The sequence below is a fragment of the Diabrotica undecimpunctata genome, chromosome 8 (assembly GCF_040954645.1).
Source record: "Diabrotica undecimpunctata isolate CICGRU chromosome 8, icDiaUnde3, whole genome shotgun sequence".
NCBI classification, from domain to species: domain Eukaryota; kingdom Metazoa; phylum Arthropoda; class Insecta; order Coleoptera; family Chrysomelidae; genus Diabrotica; species Diabrotica undecimpunctata.
Genome location: NC_092810.1, coordinates 61,261,623 through 61,276,260, shown reverse-complemented (window position 1 = coordinate 61,276,260; position 14,638 = coordinate 61,261,623). Strand labels below are relative to the sequence as shown.

General features: G+C 36.6%; 1 protein-coding gene across 1 annotated transcript in view; it reads right to left on the bottom strand.

The window, feature by feature from the left end:
- Positions 1-10,193: 10,193 nt before the first annotated feature.
- The window catches only part of Upf2 (UPF2 regulator of nonsense mediated mRNA decay), a 53,947-nt gene continuing 49,502 nt past the window's right edge, over positions 10,194-14,638 (bottom strand). The window contains exon 10 of the mRNA XM_072540373.1: positions 10,194-10,638. Within this exon, the coding sequence (XP_072396474.1) occupies positions 10,303-10,638 (336 nt within the window). The 3' untranslated portion in view covers positions 10,194-10,302. The remainder of the gene's footprint in view (positions 10,639-14,638) is intronic.

Below are 14,638 nucleotides of genomic sequence, written 5' to 3'. Positions count from 1 at the left end.
TGTCCTATTCATTCGTTCTACCATACCATCTGATTGCGGATGATACGCGGTAGTTCTTGTTTTCTTCATGCCTAGTCTATCACATATTCCTTGGAATAGATCACTTTCGAAGTTCCTGCCTTGGTCACTATGGATCTCCAAAGGCACTCCAAATCGGCTGATATATTCTTGGATCAACTTATCTGCAACGGTGGCGGCCTTCTGGTCTGGAAGTGCGTAAATCTCGACCCACTTAGTGAAGTAATCCATTACTACCAACATGTACTTGCCCCCATTTTCACTTTCTGGAAATGGCCCTGCAATGTCCAAAGCTATTCTTTCAAACGGGCTTCCAACATTATATTGTCTCATAGGAGCTCTCCTTTTCCGGTGAGGCCCGTTACTCGTAGCACAAATAGTACATTTCTTACACCAGTCTTTTACGTCGTCGGAACTGTTCATCCAATAAAACCGTTCCCGAATTCGCTGAAGGGTTTTCCTTACACCAAAATGCCCTCCCGATGGACTGTCGTGTAACTGACGAAGTACTTCGGCTATTCTGCTCTTTGGGATCACCAACTGTCTTCTCTTCTCTGAACCGTCATCATTTTCCAGGACTCGTTTAAGCAAGCCATCTTCGATGATAAATGAGTCCCACTGGGCCCAATACGTCTTAACTACTGAGCATAGGTTTGATATTTCCTGCCAAGGTGGTCGACGGTTTTCCTCTTTCCATTTTCGGATTTTCTGTATAACTGGATCTCTCTCTTGTTCTTCCCTTATCTTAGTAGGCGTCCAGTCGTCGTTGACAATCGTCGTTCTTAGCACTGCTGCTTCCTTGGATTCCGTTTTGTTGCAGTGGGGACACTCTGCTGGGCATGGCCGTCTGGAAAGAGAATCAGCGTTTCTGTGGCTAACTCCGGCTCGGTGCTCAATCTTAAAATCGTATTCTTGGAGTCGTTCGATCCACCTGGCTATCTGACCCTCTGGATTCTTAAACTGCATCAACCACTTAAGGGCGGCATGGTCGGTTCGGATTAAAAACTTCCTTCCATAGAGGTATTGATAGAAGTGCTCTACTGATTTCACTACTGCCAGAAGTTCTCTTCTCGTGACGCAATAATTCCGCTCAGGTTTTGAAAGAACTTTACTAAAATATCCGAGGACTCGTTCCTGTCCTCCTTGAATCTGAGACAGCACTCCTCCAATTCCCACATTACTTGCATCTGTATCTAAGATGAACTCTCCTTCTGGCAGTGGATACCCTAAAATTGGTGCTGTTATTAAATGCTTTTTCAAGGTCTCAAAGGCATTTTGGCAGTCTGTATCCCAGCGGTAATCTCTTGCTTCCTCCGTAAGTCGCGTTAATGGCTTAGCGATATCTGCAAACTTCTTAATAAACCTCCGGTAGTAAGTACATAGTCCAAGAAAACTTCTCACTTGATGTTTGTCAGTTGGTTTTGGCCATTCCTTAATGGAATCGATTTTTCCCTTATCCACGGCCACTCCTTCTTTACTGACTATATGACCCAGATAATTGACTTTACCTTGAAATAGCTGGCACTTCTTGGGGTTTAACATCAATTGGGCAGCTTTAAGTCGATTAAAAACGTTTTCCAAATTCCTCAAATGGTCTTCGAATGTCTCCCCCAAGACGATTATGTCATCTAAATAAACCAGGCATGTTTTCCAAGATAACCCTCTCAACACATTTTCCATAAGCCTCTCAAATGTCGCAGGAGCATTACAAAGTCCAAATGGCATAACGTTGAATTGCCACAATCCAGATCCTGTGGTGAAGGCTGTCTTTTCTTTATCGACTGGGTCCATTTCTACCTGCCAGTATCCAGACTTCAAATCCAAAGTAGAAAACAATTTACTTCCAGCCAATGTGTCCAATGTGTCATCGATCCGAGGCAGAGGATAACTATCTTTCTTGGTAACGTTGTTCAGCAAACGGTAATCCACACAGAACCTCGTCGTTCCGTCTTTCTTCTTAACCAGGACCACCGGAGAGACCCATGGGCTCGTAGAAGGTTCTATCACCCCGTCTTTCTTCATTTCCTGAACAATCGTTTCAGCTTCCTCTCTTTTCGCCTGTGGTAATCGTCGAGCTGTTTGACGAATTGGCTTAGCATTACCAGTATCAATTTTATGCTTAACAACGGTAGTTCTTCCCGTCTTCCCTCCTTTCGGTACGAAAATATCACGATACTGCCGAAGAAATTCCCTTAATTTCCTTTTCTCCATCTGATTTAGAGACTGTCCTGCAACTGCAACCATTTGGTCGAATTTGTCGTTGGAATTATCAGATGTTGTCGCCTGACGGATTATGGATGTCACAGGTACACAAGTTCCTACTTTTGTCTCTTTCTTTATGGTCACTGGGTAGTCGTTGACATTGATAAGTCTCACAGGAATTTCTTTAGCCGAAGTCACCAATTCCTTTCCAATTATGATTCCACGGCCAACCTCATCGTCGTGGTTCCAAGGCTCCATCATAACAGGTCTCCCTTCGTCTACAATTCCCTGTAGTCGCGCTACTATGATCGTTTCGCTTCTCGCAGGCACGACTGTATCTTCTGTAATGGCTGCTTGCACAGTGTTGTCATTATGTGGATGGAGAAATACCTCCTCGTTGCCAACTTTGATTACCTTATTCTTAAAATCCAATTGGAATCCATGCATATTCATTACGTCCATTCCTAACATAACATCCTCTTCGATGTCAGCAACTATAACAGTATGGACAAACTTTTCTGCCCCAATTCCCAATTGTACCTGGATTTCTCCATGAATGTTGGCATTTTCACCTGTAGCGGTCCGAAGTCGTAACCTCGTTGGTAACAGTTTCTTTCGGCTGTTTATAACTGTCGGGCGTATAATGGTTCTGGTCGCTCCGGTATCCACCAACAACGTATGCTTTTTACCATTTATGTCTCCATCTACATATACACTATCTTCACGACATTTCAAAGAAGCTATTAGTATGAGAGGGTCTTTGGAAAAGTTCTGGGTCGAAGCTGCCCCCCTAAGGCTGACCCGTTCTAGTTTTCCTGATGGTGAGTTTCTTGATTTGCGTCGTACCTAGGGTGCTTACAGGAGCTTCGTACGTGTCCTATTTCGCCACAATTCCAGCATCTGATGGTCTTCGTTTTCTTGTATGTCATGCTTTTTATCATATTAACGAGCTGGTCAAGTTTATCTTCATCTTCTTCCTCTTTTACAGTCCCAACTTTACTGTACCCGCCAGAGGCCTGCGTAGCTGACTCGTATTCGAGGGCGGCGGATAGGACATCAACCAGCGTCTTGTGACGAGCTAATCGCAGTGTTCTCTGCATTTCATGATCACGAAGACCATCAATAAATGTTTGCACGGCCAATTTTTCCATCATGTCTTCGGGAGCTGTTGGATAAGCATATCGTACTAATCTGGCAATATCTACCTCATATTCTTGAAGAGCCTCATCTTTCTTCTGTCTACGATTTTTAAGCTGTGACTGATATACATGCTCCAAATGTTCGTGGCCATATCGCATATTTAACCTCTTCTTCAGTTGTTCGAAATCATCGGTCTCCTCTACGGCTATGGTCTGAAGCACATCTAAGGCATCTCCTCGAAGAGCGATAGTCAGGTTTACAGCCTTTTCTTTTTCAGACCATCCATTTGCTCTTGCGGCTGATTCGAACTGTTTCATGTAGTTGTTCCATGATGATTTTCCGTCGAAAGTTATGACTTTCACATGGATAGTACCTCCACTTCCTTCAAATTTCGGTCGTGTTTCCAACTTACATTTCGTCTCGTCTTCTTTTGTCTCCACTGTAATTGGATTGTTTCCTCTCTCTGCTGTCCCGGTTTCCTCCATCTTCCTTTCTATCTCTTTAATCTTTTCTTCGAAGGCCGACATATCGGCAGCAACTTGGTTTTTTAGCGAAGACATTCTATTGTCGAGGGCAGACATCTCAGAAGTTACTTTAGAGATTTCCAAAGAGATATTAGCAGAGACTTTGCTTTCCAGCGAAGAAATCTCGTTAGAAACTTTGTCTTCCAAAGAAGCGATGTCGCCGGAAACTTTGTTCTCTAATGATGCGATGTCACCAGAAACTTTGTTCTCTAATTTCGAAATCGACGAGATCACAGCATCTTCAAATATATAAGTCTCTGGATCTAGTCCTTCTTCTAGCAAAGCGTTCTTTAGTCGTTGGACTAACTCAGCCTTTTTTCCGGTAGAAGCTAATTCTCTGTCTTCAAGATGTCTTCTTAAATTAGTCACTGTCAGCTCATAAATCGTCGTCATTTTCACAATTTATTTTACGTATTCACTTGTATTATTATTATAAGTCTAATTTATGTTCGATCTCACTTCTGGCACCATTTGTTGTGAATTTATTAAAAGGTTCAATATTTATAACACTTATGGATTTAATTTATTTTTATTTATATTAACTTATCTGACAATAATTTATATATATCCGTACGTAACAAATTCGCGAGCGCGGCTCTTGAGAATTAACTGTTCCTTCCAAATAAAGTTCCGTTATTATATACCAGTGCCGTTATCTCGAATAGTCTAAAACCTTCGATGGCGAAACGGTAAAGGCAAACTGGATTTCCCTCGCATCGGTTCTGGAAGGTCGCTCAGGTAAATCGAGGCCTCTCGTAAACTCTACAACATATTAGAATAAAAACATGTTTTAAAGGTTAAAACTATGACTCATATTTTTACGTAACAATATCTTTCTTCAGGAACCATGCCTTAATTTGATCCTTATTGAGGGCTTGTGTCGCAATCTTCCATTATTCCTATACAGTCAGATACCCAATCTCCCATTTCTAACAATAAACCTAGCACGAATATAAATAAAAGCGTCCAATCATCTCAAGACATTCCAGTAATAGGCCAAAAAGACCTCCTTCGGAATCACTTAAGGATGAATCTAGTCTTTCTACAACTCCGTTAGCTGAAACCTCTGAAATGCAACCGCCTTATATCCCCAATGAATTAACTAAAAAAAATCCAAGAAGAAAAAACGAAAAACGGATGATACTAGTATCTCTGATATTACTAAACTTGACATTACCGACTATTACAACAAAATCCACATAACAATATACTCTTCTTAAACGTTCTTTTTGCGTTTTTAGAAAATACTAAAGGCAGCAGTGACCCCTATCATGAAGCCCTAAAGTTTACAAACGACATCAATACACTCCTCACCAATGTGATTTCTATCTATGAAAGAACCCAAACGCCGTCGCTTAGGTTCTTTCTGCGATAAATTGCACTCACTCGTGACGGTTGGCGGTGAATTTTGTAACTCGCTGTTTTGTTCGATTTAAAGGTTAGGTAACACTGAGTGATTAGTTTTCGTGAGTTTTCGATGAAAATGAGGTGTTTTGTTGTTTATTGTTACGTTATATAGTTCTTAAGCCATGTCAGATAGTACAGATGATGAACCTAGTCTCAAGCGTAGGCGTGGAGTTGTGCACGAAGAAAAATACAAACGGAATATTATTCGGAATGCTAGGCTCAAAAATGATAGTGCAGGAAAAAACACCACCTTCAAATTTTCAGATGCCATAAATCTGTTTTATAATTCAAGTTCATTATTTACACCAGAAATGTGGAAGAACTGCATTTTACATGCTCTAGAAAAAGGAAATGTGGCGGCTGAACAATATAATTTAAACACATGTTGAAACGCTTGTTATAAACGTTGATGATAGTGACATATTATCCAGTTCATAATGTTTTTTTTAATACTTAAACTTTTTGGAATCGTACAAACATTTAGAAACCTACACCTGGTAATATTTCGTCACCTGCATAGCTTATTGATTTTAGTATAGGTATTATCCTACTGTCACAAAGGTGTAGCTGGTCATTTAATTTTTCTTTGGCTATAGGCAACATGCCTCCTGTCTGCCGATATGCCAGTTGAAGTAAAATTTTGTAGGTGCTTGCCTTATCCCTCCCCTTTCGCTTTTATCATATTTGAAATAAATGTGATTTGGATCATCTTTTCTGTATTGAATCCAAGAAATTTTAACCAATTAATATCATTGCCATTTGTGCCAACTTTTTTGTTTTTTAATAATTTTGTTTTCAAATTATTTACGTCAAAAATATTTCCTTGACACATCTCTTGTACTAATTATCTTTGTTTCTTTGATGACATTCTGACCACTATGTACCAGCCGGCTGGGTCAAAAATTTCAATATTTTTACGCTTTGCCTCTATTTGTGCATGTACTGTGTCGCATTCCATCATGGAGTGGCCAAGTTCAAAAAAACATTGATCTGTGACGGGGATATTTAGCGTTTGAACTGCATACAATAAAACAGCGGAAATATTAACATTTCTGTTTTGTCCACCGTAACTATCACTCATTAGGACAAATGGTTTGCCGTTTACATTTTTTTTTTTTTTTTCAAATAATCAAAGATACATGACAGCACCTAATTTGAGTCTCGTCCTGCCACTTCTTCATGCCACATGTAGCACAGAGCGTTATTATTTTTTACGATATATATTCTATGAGATTATAAACAGCTAATCTTTTATAAAACAAAGCTTTTGCGTTTTTACATTTGGGCAATACCGTACTGCCTCTAAATCAAATTTAATAAAATTAACACTATTATTTGATTCATCGTGAAATTTGTTAGCTTCCTTGTTTTTTTCAATGTGTTTTCATAACTCTCCTGCATTTCGAGCTTTTCCGCAGATCATGCAGATTTGTATTTAAAGCAAGGTACAAAGGGTAGGTTTATTGGGTTGGAAATATCGTTAGTTTTACCACTTGCGATGTTAAATTAGTGTAAAGGAGACTTATTTTGGTTTAGCGTTTTGGATTGAAAGTGATGCGCAAAAATCTTGGCAATACTTGACTTTGAGTCACTATTTTGTTGTCATGAATTAGGCGAGGATTTTGTAGGCGGTGCTTTGACCTTTCATATGTTTAATTTTGTTCCAAACTTGGCTTGGAGCTGTGTCGGAAGAAATAGAATTGGTATAAAGGTTCCATGAAGTCTTTTTGCTTTCCTTTATGATACGTTTTGATTTAGCTTTCGCTAATTTAAACTTGATAAGATTTTCATTAGTTCTTGTTCGTCTATATTTATTCAGAGCTTTCTTGCATACACGAACTGCTACAGCACAGGAGTCATTCCACCAAGGAACTAATTTTCGTGTAGGTTTAACAGAATATTTTCCTATATATTTTTGAGCGGAGTTAATTATGAAATTGGTAAACTGATCAACTAAGTGGTCTATGTTATATTCATATTTAATTGAATTGACTTGATCTCGGACGTTTAGACTGAAATTCATCCAGTCCGCTTGTGCAATACGCCATTTACTTACTGGGTTGTACGATTTGGGTTTATTGTCTGAGATTAATATACGGAAATGATCACTATCGAACAGACTATCTAGTGGACACCATGTTAGAGATGGACCTAGTTTTGGATCACAAAGGCTGAGATCGATATTTGAGAAAGTTCCTCAAGATATATTGAAGTGGGTGCTACAACCAGTATTGAGTAGAAATATATCTTCATTGCTAATTATGTTTTCTATAATTTTTCCTCTGCCAAATGTGCTGTTAGACCCCACATTGTGCTGCGAGCATTGAAATCTCCTATGGGGATGGGAGTTCTGCTATTAAGTTAGAAATTTCTGTATGATTTACTTATCTTTACTGTACCTTATTAGGCGGTAAATATATATTGCAAATAGTGATTTTATCCAGAGGACACCAGAATGAAACAGCTACTACCTCTAAATTAGAAGTGATATTAAATTTTTCGGAATATATATCTGGCGATACAAAAATAGAAGTACCACCACTTGCGCGTAGGGGTGTGGATCTAATCTAATGATAGCCTATGTAATTTTTTAGGTACGGATTTTGGGTTTCCTTCAAATTTGTTTCTTGTAGACAAAGAATATCTGGAGCGGTCTCTTGAATAAGTTGTCGGATGCGTTCTAGACGGGCGTAAAACCCATCATAATTTCATTGTATTAAAGAGAAAGATTACACAGAAAGAAGAAAAGATATCTCAGAATTAAAAGAAAACAGAAATGTATCGATAAGATTATTTTAAAGAGTTTTGGGAGGTAAGTTAAGTATCAGAGTAAGATTCATCGTCACTGGGATATGTTTGTGAAAGACATGGTATTGTTATTATATCGTTAAGTATTTTCTGCTGATTTAACATTGTATTGTTGTCTGATTCTTTTCATTAATCGTGTAAATCTGTTTTTTTATTGTTCTTTGAGAAAGGAAATAAACGAATTATTTTCAAGGCTGCCAAATAACATTGCTGATATGAAACATAGGTTATTTCTGCACTAAAAGATATATTTACCTTTAAAATGTACAGTACCATCAAAAACACATTTTTTGATATTTTGTCGCTTAGGTGGCTTCTGAAATAAACGATTCAATTAAAATACAAGTTTATGTTTGTTTACACGCCCTGCATCACGTATTGAAATTTAGTTTAGGCAGTATCACCGATTTTACCGGTCGTTAAAGCCTGTGATGAACCACCTAGTGTGTTTCTGATGAAGATCACGAAAATCTAATTTATAGTATTTTATTGGTTTTATACTTTAATTAATAATGTGTTAACGTTTTTTTTGTAGATTAAACAAAAATAAAAAAAAAATTTCTAGGCCTATTCTAAGAAATATTGTACGTAGAACAGTGGGGAAAATTGTAGACAAAGTTAGAATGATTGAGCATGAATTCCCATCCAAAGGAGCCATTATTTGATGCTGCTATAGAATCATGTATTATTAATGTAGGTGATTTGATTTAATTCCAAATTCTATTTTTTATTATGAGTCCGTCCTTTTTATAATTTATATTATTGTGTACCACAGACTATGGAAATTACCGTACCTTAGGTAAGTGTAATTAGTTTCAAACCATCACTATTAAGTATCAATGTTAAATAACCAACTCGTTAGACAGTCACTAATTTTGCAAAACAATGATTCATATAAGCAACATTTCTGTAGATACAAAGAAATCAGTCGATATTTATGGGAAAAGTGTCTACCCTCCAATTTTTACTGCTATCCTGGGTATACAGTACCTTGGTAAAACCCTCAAAATTTGATTAAAAAGTATTCAATAACTTATGAATTATTGAAATTGTTCGTACAAATATTGCCATTTTTCAATTGCAAAAATTGTTGCCGTCTTTACAAGGATTCATTTATTCGTATTGAGCTATATTTTCAAGATTTGTAATTTGAAAATCAAAATTTTAATTACAATTCCTTCTCCCTCCCCAACGTGTATTTGTGTTCAAAAGAGGAGATCGCATTAGGTAACCATTTTTATACCATAGCATACAAAGTTTTGTATTTGATTTAAAGTTGCGGAATTTTTGACATGTCATCATTGTCATCCACTACCTCATTACCTTTTATTCCCGCATGTCCTTACCCAAATAAAGACCAACACATTACTATTCTGTTGAAACATAACCGATTGATTAACTTCTTAATATTGCATAACACCTAATTATTATGGTTTCGCCCCCTCCATGTATTCCGTTATATGTTATTCCATCCGGAGACATCCACATTCACTTTCTTTGCAGTGGTTTCTTGTAGAATCCATTTACAGCATTAGGAAGTTGACCATTGTTTCTCCTCTTCCAAGCCATATTCACCTCCTAATTTTTAAGAAAGGTACAGCTTTTTACCAATTTTAGAGTTGAAATCTATCATTATTATGGTATTTGTGCTGGAATAACTCGCATTAGTTTCCGTGACTTTCTCGTAAACCTCGTTTTTTCTTTGTTGCAGCGAATTGATGTAGTAGCATACATAATTTTTAAGATAATTTTGCGTGTATCATGAGTTTTATCATTGCTATTCTTTTTGATACTCCTACATATTGCTCTATTCTATGCACACATCTCTTGGAGATATAGCCCCATCCTAATATTAACCTATATTTTCGTCACTTTCACGTCAAAATTGGATGACGTGTAACGGTTTATAAAAAATACATTATAGTTAACTAGTTAACACTATAGATAAACAAATAATTTCTATGAGGTTTTATAATAATAAACACAGTCTTCAACAATAAGTAAACTACTAATTTATTTAGAAAATTTAAACAAAACGTCACTCAAATCGTAAAAAACTTCTAAAATACTTCATAAAGGACGTAATTCTCAAAAAAAATCTTAACTTCAAACCACAACTAGTCTAAGACGTTTTTTTTCTTTTAAAATCTTCAGTTCAATTTGATTTCCAATATTTAATTCCTTCGTGGTACTTACATATTCTTTATCGAACTTTTTTAGGACCGAATATTAAGTCGGCGTCTGGGGTACCTTTAAGATGTTGATATTTTTTTCTTTCCCGGTTTAAATTTTGGGTAATAGGCTTGTTTTGCTGTTGCATCATTTCTTGATAGTCTTCCTCTTCGAATCTCTCTGTTATGTTTAACGTAAGACGTTTGACTTTCTCCTTTTCTTCCCTTTGAGCCTGCTCTTGGTCTCTAAGATTTTGTGCTAATTCTGAATCAACATCAGCTTCAAACTGTTTATATTGTTGTTTGTTACCTTTACGTACCATAAGTACGAATCCAATTTTCCCCTGGGTGCTTTCATCTGGAGTTTCCTACAAAGAAATATAATTTTATAATTAATGTATATTCGGAAAAAAGGACAATTGTGGGATTGGACATATTTTATTGACCTACTAACTTTCACATCTAAAATCCTCTTCGAAATAAAAGTTTTCGAATATTACAATTTCACCGGAAGCCGAAAAATCAAAACGTCACTAAAATATTTTCAATAATTTTATTACGAGAACCAATCGTACCGCACTAAGTTTCAACTCAGGCGGTCAACCATATAAAATATGTTCCCGTCATACAATTCAACCTACTATTAGCGATGCTATCTCAAATCACTTTTTTATTTATACATATTATTCAGTTGAAGCATGAACTTATATATTTTTCCCAATATATTTTTTCAAATTTGGAAAAATTTAATTTTGAAAACGACTAGCTAATTTTCGGAACGAATTATCGAAAGATTAACATTTCAAAACAGCCAAAAAATAGTTAAAAAAATGGCAACTTAAAAAATTCAACCTTCAGCCAGTATATTATAGAGTATTTCTTGCACTTACAATCTTGTATATCATACACCATAGAAAGGCTAAGAATAGCACATACAATATTTAACATAGAATTGAATGTTATGCTATACAATAGGGAAAAAGGAAGACAAAAACTACGATTGTGAAACGAATAACTATAAACAGTCATAAACAAGCAACGGAATGCTTAGCTAGAATTTCTACAGAAAAACACATAAGAAGCTAAAGACATATTAATCAAAAGAGAAGTTACGCTAGGTAACCAGCACAAGTTCAACAAGAACCCTGGGATAAGTTTATTACTGATTACGAACATGATATACACGGACTGCAGACATTAGTATATACAGTGAGATATTTAAATCAGATAGAAAAAGATGAGCCTAAACTGAATTAATTAAAGAATTACCAATCGATAAACCACTACAAAGCACTCTGGCAAAAACAAGGAGAAGTTCGAGATAATAATAGATTTAGACGCTAATAGTGAAACCTAAGAATCGATCAAATAACAATGAACTAACTAAAAACCACACTTAAAAATATGAAAAATGGGAACACTGAAATGGTAGATGGGATAAATACAGAACTCATTAAATATGCTGACATTTCTGGAACTTCAGACTTCTTCACTTTTTTTAATATGTACTACAGATATACGAAAATCTTTTTATTAAAAAAGGGCAAACAAAGCACTTTCATAAAAAAGACAAACCGATTCAATTCATCATAAGTGGCATAAGCTTCATATACACGGGCAGTGAACTAAATAGTCAACTAGACCACTCAAAAGAAATTAGAAGACGCATCGAAATAGCAAGATCTGGTTTCTTGAATATGCGTAAAATGCTATGTAACCCCAAGCTACAGTCTCAATAAGATTGAGAACACTAAAGTGTTATGTGTGGTCTCTATTACTATATGGCTGTGGGACCTGGACATTAAAACAGTATGACGTCAACAAATTAAATTCATTTGAAATGTAGATGTACCGCCGAATGCTAAGAATAAGCTGGACCAGCAGAACTACGAATGAAGAAGTACTGAGAGCACTGAACACACGCCCTCATCTGGTCAATACTATCAAAATTAGAAAGACGTCATATCTAGGACACATAATTCGCCATAGGGAATTTGAGCAGCGCCAGGTAATATTAGAAGGCAAGATTGAAGGTAAAAGAGGCATAGGGCGAAAGAAAAAATCTTGGCTACGAAACATCAGAGATTGGACCCACACAAAAGGAAATGAATTAATTCATCAAGCCCAGAATAGAGAGAAATTTGCCATATTGATCGCCAACCTCAACAGAGAAGGCACTTAGGAGGATAAGTGGCTCGACAATCCGTTGTGGATCTTGGCCTGCTCACAAAGAAGTCGCCACTCCTGTCGATTCCTGGCAACTTCCCTCCATCTTCTGACCCTTAGAATCTGTAGGTCTTCTTCCACATCATCAATCCACCTCCTTCGTGGTCGTCCTCTACTTCTTGTGCCGTCTGGTTTTGAAAATGTTAATCTCTTCGTGTATTCGTAATCTGACATCCTAGCAATGTGTCCAGTTCATCTAAGTCTCTGCACTTTAACGAATTTCACAATATCTGGATCGGTGTATAACTGATATAGTTCAAAGTTGTATCTTCGACACCATAGCCCATTTTTATTTACGACCCCAAAAATCTTTCTAAGAATTTTTCTCTCAAAAATATCAAGAAGTCTTTCATCATTTTAAGATAAGGTCCACTTTTCAGCACCATATATCAAAACCGGTCTTATATCTCTTATAGTCTTATATCAAAATCTTTGACTTGGTTAATTTGAATTCTCTGTTGGATATTTCGGGGGTTTTTAGAAATCAACATATATTTGATTTTTTCCTCGTTTACCACAAGTCCTAATTCACTTGCCGTGTCCGCAAGCCTTGTAAAACACTGCACCATGTCTCTCATACTTCTGTCCACTTCAACTATATCGTCAGCGAATGCGAGAATTTGCGTCGATCTATTAAAAATAGTCCCATTCATTCTAATATTTAATTGTCTGATCGCCTTTTCCAAGGCAATATTAAAGAGGAGATACGCCAGCGCGTCCCCCTGTCTTAGACCATTATTAATGTCAAAGAACGTAATAAAAACCATCCGATAAAGTGGAACGAATAATTGTAAAAAAGTAGTAACTCACCAGTTATACCAAGTCACTCAGGTACAGAAGACAAACTGGAGACACGGAAAGAATACATTCAGACACTTTTGACGATGATAGACCTTGTTCTCCACCATCCACGGATGAAGAGTTTTCTCCTTCAATTCTAACGCATTAGCTTACGTTTTGCATTGTTAGTTGGGTCAACTTAACTAACTTAGGTAGGGTCTCCTATCATTGCATTATATATTGCAGTTCTTTTCACACTCTCATAGACTGCTTTGAAGTCGACGAATAGATGGTGTGTATCTATGTTATATTCTAGTGACTTATCTAGAATCTGCTTATGTGCTTGAATTTGATGTGTAATTGACTTTCCAGCAGAAAAATCCACATTGATATTGTCCAACAATATCTTTTATAAAATGCTTGTCTTTTAAACAATACATTGCCGAAGATTTTATACGCAGATGCTAACAGAGTAATGCCTCTATAGTTCTTACACTCCAGTTGCTCACCCTTTTTATGTAACGGACGTATTATTCCCTTTAGCCACTCTTCTGGTACCAATTCATTCTGCCATATAAGTACTCTTAGTTTATGGATTGCTGCAAAAAGTTGATCACCGGCTTTTTTTTTATACATTTCCGAACAGATTTCATCGATTCCTGGAGCTTTAGTGTCTTTGAGTTTTAGGATGGCATTTGACACTTCTTCTCTTGTTGGTCTTCACTGTGTAGTTGACATTATGGATTTTGTTGATTGTTGATTGTATATGTTGTAGCCTCCTTCAATATCGTTTACATTTAGATGTTCGCTGAAATGTTGTGCTCATCTGTTAAGACTGAGTTTTTACCATGTAGAATTTCACCGTTAGTGTCTTTACAAATTTTTAATCATGGTTTAAATTCTCGACGGGTATTATTTAAGGATTTGTAGTATTTCCTCGTTTCATTTTTATCGAATAAACTTTGTATCTCATTGAGAGTGTTCGGTTCGTATTTCCTCTTCTTACGTCGATGGATACGTTTTTTCTCTCTTCTAAGACGTCTATACTCTTCCTTTTTCCCCTTTTTGCAACGTGCGTCGATGGTTTTTTGATATGCTGCGTTCTTTCTATTTGTGGCCATTTTGCACTCCTGATCAAACCAATGATTTCTTTTTTTGACTTGGTTTTGTCCAATGATTTCTGTAACACAATATCTCGTATATTTGCCCATAGCTTATTAATGTCTTCTTCTTCTTCTCAGTTTTCTATCCTTATTTGATCTTCCATTTGCTGTCTGTATACATTTGCAATGCCGGGATCTTTTAGTTTATTAATGTTGATTTTTTCTCCCCTTTTCCCGATCTCCCTTTTTAAATTGGATA